This window comes from Puntigrus tetrazona, chromosome 14 (assembly GCF_018831695.1).
Source record: "Puntigrus tetrazona isolate hp1 chromosome 14, ASM1883169v1, whole genome shotgun sequence".
Lineage (NCBI taxonomy): Eukaryota > Metazoa > Chordata > Actinopteri > Cypriniformes > Cyprinidae > Puntigrus > Puntigrus tetrazona.
The window spans coordinates 26,613,322-26,618,802 of record NC_056712.1 but is presented as its reverse complement, the minus strand read 5'-3'; the positions used below and the strand labels follow the sequence as shown (position 1 = coordinate 26,618,802).

At 38.9% G+C, this 5,481-nt stretch overlaps 1 protein-coding gene across 1 annotated transcript in view; it reads right to left on the bottom strand.

Moving 5' to 3' along the window:
- LOC122357545 (C-Jun-amino-terminal kinase-interacting protein 1-like) overlaps positions 1–5,481 on the bottom strand; it is a 12,799-nt gene that overhangs the window by 2,726 nt on the left and 4,592 nt on the right. The window contains exons 4-6 of the mRNA XM_043256945.1: positions 4,421–4,529; positions 1,757–2,605; positions 425–500 (exon numbers count right to left, since the gene is read on the bottom strand). Of these exons, the coding sequence (XP_043112880.1) occupies positions 425–500; positions 1,757–2,605; positions 4,421–4,529 (1,034 nt within the window). The remainder of the gene's footprint in view (positions 1–424; positions 501–1,756; positions 2,606–4,420; positions 4,530–5,481) is intronic.

The following is a 5,481-nucleotide window of genomic DNA, read 5'->3' as shown; positions in this document are numbered from 1 at the left end:
TATATACAAAATATTCTTTTATTAATGTTAATATTTGGAGTAAATGTTATGTGTATATTGTAATGTTCATACAAATTCAAAGAAAATAAACTTTTAAAAGGAGCGACGTCATTGAAAATACTCATATTTTGACTACAAACAGAGGTAACTTTATCCTCCAATATCTCTATAAAATGTAAATATATGAATGTCTTAGCATATGAACCGATATGGTGTGGGCTGAAATAATGCGGCAAATTATAACTAGCTTCTCATGCTTTGCAAGGCTGAATGCACATTACTGAAACGTTTCGATTCAAATGATGGCCGTTTGATTTATTTTGTTGGTTTTTTTACTGATGATTTTGAGTCGTAGACGTTGCCGTTTCCTGAGAATGACCATTTAAAAGCATGCATTTAAGACGTGTGTTTGAGTCTGTTTCACCTGTACACGGCTCTGTGCGTCTGCTCTCTCTCTTCTCCATTAATTATGCAGGAAAACAAGCCAAATGATTCTGTGCCTAAAAGCATAAGCAAACACGGTTCAACCATTCTGATGCATTCTGATTAAGGACACAAACATGTAGTTAAAAGAGTTAATAAGGGCTTTTAGGAACATACAGAACAATCAGTATCTGATTAATTCTCAAAAGAAGCCCACATTTGTGAATTCTGATGTGAAAAAAAGCACTGAAACTAAACTAAACATTACAATTATTCAGCTTAAAGTATGTATTGCTATTGAACTGTAGGCTATATGTTTGTAAGCATAACCCAAGCTTTATTTATTACACTTGTAACGGTGAAATAAGCCCAGGTCCAAAGTTTTTGTTGTTTTTTAAAGAAACCTCTTCTGCTAAGTAAAATTATTAAATGTTATTAGAATGTATAATAACTTATTTTTATATGAATATACTGAAAATTTATGTGATGTAAACTAGCATTACTTCTCTTTTCAGTGTCACGTGATCCTCCAGAATTTGCTGCTCAAGTATTAATGATCACTTATTGATAATGACTCCAGATTCTTGCTGAAAACATTTGTTTCCGCTTAATATTCTGGAAACCATAATTTTTTCCCCAAGTTTCTTTGGTGATCAGAAAGTTAAAAAGAACATAATCTTTTTATAAATAATAAAGAAATATCAATTAAATTAATAAATGAATATGCAAACAAATACATGGTGACACTGAAAACTGGAGTAATGATGTTAAAAATCAGAAGAAAAAAAATATTCCAATACATTCACAAAGACATCTGTTATTTTAAATTCTAATAATATTTTGTAATTTTACTGTTTTTTTAAACTGTATTTTTACAGTATTTAACTGTAATCCAATCTAGCTGTATTTTTACAGTATTTAACTGTAATCCAATCTACGTGTAATTTTACAGTATTTAACTGTAATCCAATCTACGTGTAATTTTACAGTATTTAACTGTAATCCAATCTACCTGTAATTTTACAGTATTTAACTGTAATCCAATCTAGCTGTATTTTTACAGTATTTAACTGTAATGCAATCTACCTGTAATTTTACAGTATTTAACTGTAATCCAATCTACGTGTAATTTTACAGTATTTATCTGTAATCCAATCTACCTGTAATTTTACGGTATTTAACTGTAATCCAATCTACCTGTAATTTTACAGTATTTATCTGTAATCCAATCTACCTGTAATTTTACGGTATTTAACTGTAATCCAGTCTAGCTGTATTTTTACAGTATTTATCTGTAATCCAATCTAGCAAAAACACCGTAAAGTGCACTCACTGGAGGAGCGCGAGCAGCCGTTCATGAAGACGTTCACAAACTTCCGGGAAAACTGCATGTCGGCCTCCGGCGTGGAGTCCTCGGACAGACACGTGGACGCCTCCCGTTTGCTCCCGCTCCGCTTTCTCCCCTCGCCTTCGTTCTCGTTCTCATCCTCCCCGTCCTCTTTCTCGCAAGCCGACTCGTACGGAGAGGAGACGCAGTTATCGTAGACGGTGGCCGAGTCGCTGTCCTCGCTGTATCCCCGGTAGCACTCCCTCAAGCTGACGAGCTCCAGCTGATCGTGCTCGTCCACGACCAGCGTGTATTTGACCGAATCGTAGGAGAGTCCGCTCGCGTCCGAGCGGCTCACGGGCGTCCGCAGCAGTCCAGACACGCTCTCGCGGCGGGCGTGAGCCTCGCCCGCGCCGCAGACTCTGTAACACAGATCCTCCGCTCCGGCTGCTGCTTCTTCTTCTTCTTCTTCGCTGTCAGCCGCCAGAGCTTCGACGCAGGAGGAATACGACGGCGGCCGCAGGTCCCGTTCGCTGTACGGAGGGGGAGCCTCGTTGTCGGAGCCGTCCAGGGCGACTCGGGAAAGCGCCGGCGACCTCTCGTGCTCCAGGCCGCGAGTGCAGCGCTGTATCGGCGTCAGATAGATCTCCTCGGTCGGCTCGAGACGGACGTCGGTGTGGTAGCGGATGCGCTCGCAGTGAGCCGCCTCTCTGGGTCTGTGTGGGCCGTGTCTGGAGGGGCAGCCGCCGGGTTTGTCCGTAGAGGTGCCGCAGTCTTTCTGAGTCCGGCTCGGAGCCGGCTGGTGCTTCTCCTCGTCGCTCAGACACGTGTGTTCGCGAGACGGCATCAGTTCACCTGGACGCAGGAGGACGGCGCACAAACAAGTGAATGGATAGAGCGGCGATGGATGCACAAACACACACCAACATGGCGATGCACTTTAATTATTATATTTAAAATAAGCGCACGCTATGAATCATTAGGTAAGCGTTAGTAAACCGTCATTGCATGCTTTATAAAGCATCGCTCTAACATTATATATAAATGTTTATTAATGCAGCTTTAAATGCCTTGTTCTTCATTTATAAGCATTTTTATTACACGCAATTGTTTATTATATTATTATAAATGCAACACAGGGATAGTGCCATTTTTTTTTACTGTGCAACTGCATACTTGAATTTTTATTTTTGTTATTCTTATCGAGTGCAGATGTAAAGTGTCATTTTTTTGTGCCTTGAAAAAGCATTTCTGTGCCCTGCATCCCTGCTCAACGTCTCTGTTTGGAAGATAAGTGAGCCTTTAATCTACGGCATAAATAGTCCTCGCTTTAGACGAGCTCACAAAAACAGACGGCGAATTAAAGCACGGATACGTGTTTTATTAACCATGCACACTTACAAATGTACATTTAAATAGTTTATTAATCATTTGCTTGCACTTTCTAAATGATCTTACGGACCACTGACATCTGTTTTGCAAATAATGTAGTACTTTAGAAGTGAAATATTCACTGTTAATAAAGTATGAAAATATAATTATTAAACACGTGTAAAACATTTATAGCTGTATTTATAAACTGCTTCAAGCATTTAATGGCCCCTCGTCGTATAAAATAACAAGAAATTATGTAGAATTACACGCAGGTCAAACGCTAGCCATATAGAAATATTATTTAGTACTTCAACGTATAATAAAAAGTGCACCTTAAAATAAAATGTAAGCTTTATTTTTCGCCGGTGGGGGGCAGGGTCAGTGCTAACGGTCTGCTAACACGCTGACTAATAAAAAATACAACGGCTTGGTTTGCTTTTGAAACAAGCCAAGAAGTTAGTTATGCCTATGTGACCCATTGTTTGACTGCAGCATGCAAACATGTTTTTGTAGATGACTCGACTAAACCAATTGCACATGACCGTAGCTGGCAGCAAAACATGACTGGCCTTTTGTCACGGAGACAACAAAGCAAGGGATGTCTGCCGCACAGCGAGAACTTACCTACAAAAACAGCTAAATGCAACAAATACTTTTAAAAGGCACGCTTTTAAGAAATCGTGCACATGTAGCGTACTTCGAATCATGATAATACTTTGCGGACAATATGATATTAATTAAATAAAAAGCGTATGTAAAAAGAGACTATTTTGCGTAAAAATGGTAGGTTTAATATGTTTTGGATGTACTTTAAAGAAGCACACTTATTCTGATGAGGCACATGTAAAGTACTATTTAAACTGCAGTGCGTTTCATCATTTTATTTGACGTTTAATCTTAACATTTTAAAATGCACTAAATCGCCACTTTATGTGCAAATATAATAATAAGTACACTCATATTTCAATGCAATAAAAATGATGCATATTTTAGTTTGTCGTAAGCAGTATTCTAACAATATATCAGATACAATGGAAATAATTAATGAATTAGATATAAAGATGTGCCGAACTAACTGCAATTATTATACATTTAAGCCACAATACTAATTGTGACTGACATGCAATCAAGTGCAAACCTATGCATACTCCTTTCAGTTATTTTATTCTGGTAAATATTTCGCATACGGCGCAAAACTGAAAGCAGGGTCACTGGAAAAAAAACACAAAATGCTGTGAATCTTCTCAAGTAAGACTCAAGAAGCGCATGCATGTAAACGAAGACCTCTACACTCACCTGTTTTAAGAGGAGGCAAGGTCTGCGAGACTTTCTGCTGCCAGCTGTACTTCTTCGCAAATGAGTTGTTGTTTAAAGTGTCCTGTCGATGACATTTTTCAGCAGGTTTTTAGCAGAGCACATTTTCTGTGAACGGCCTTTTCTTTTAATCTTTCAAGCGTTTTCCTGCTAGACGGTTTCAGTCTTACGTATTCGCCAGCAGGGATCTTCTGACTAAATAAGCAAAGCCGAACGCATTGAACCGTTGAGCGCAGATCTTTAGGGGCGACGTTATGGGAGCTACTCCAAACGCACAAAATGAAGCGCTCGGTGAAAAACACAGTAAGTCAGGGGCATTTAAAAGCCTAAATGACTTCCCTCTCTTCTTTCTGGCTCTTCACACCTCGAACAAAACCTACAATACAGAGCCGTATTAACATTCAACACACAGGCCAGCTTTAAATCATTCCTCCCACGTGAAAGCAGAGGTGTAAAGCGACAGACTGCAGAAACTCTATAACTAAACTTTATAAAGCTGGACTCTTACTGTTTTTTCCACCAAGCGCTCTTGCTACTAATCAACGCAAGCAGCAACAAAGTCAGCTACTGCTGGTCTCTCTGTGTCTTTCTGCTGGTGTTCGGCTCCTCGCTCACAGCGCTCATTCAAACAGATAATGACAACCAAACATCAAGCCGCTGAATAACAATGAAGCGCTCGTACTTTATTGTGCACCGCGGGCCACAGCACCGAGCGGCTCAGATGAAACACGACCTCTGCGGAAAAACTAGACCGAAGTCACTTCTGCGTTTAATACGCTTTCAATGTTTTATCTGGCGAAAGCCGTTAAAGGGAATGTAGGCTACATTTTGAAATAATAATAATTCAAATATAATCCTATAAAAGTACTGTTCGATGCGCCCTTTAAAAGTTTAAAACATTTAGAAACTCTCATGTGAATAAAAGTCGATTAATCACCTTTTAAATTTATAGTTGCTCTTTAAATCTTATCAGATTTGCTTCCTTTTTATTGTTTTGTATTTTAAGGATGTCTTTTTGAAATTTAACTTTGTCTATATATATA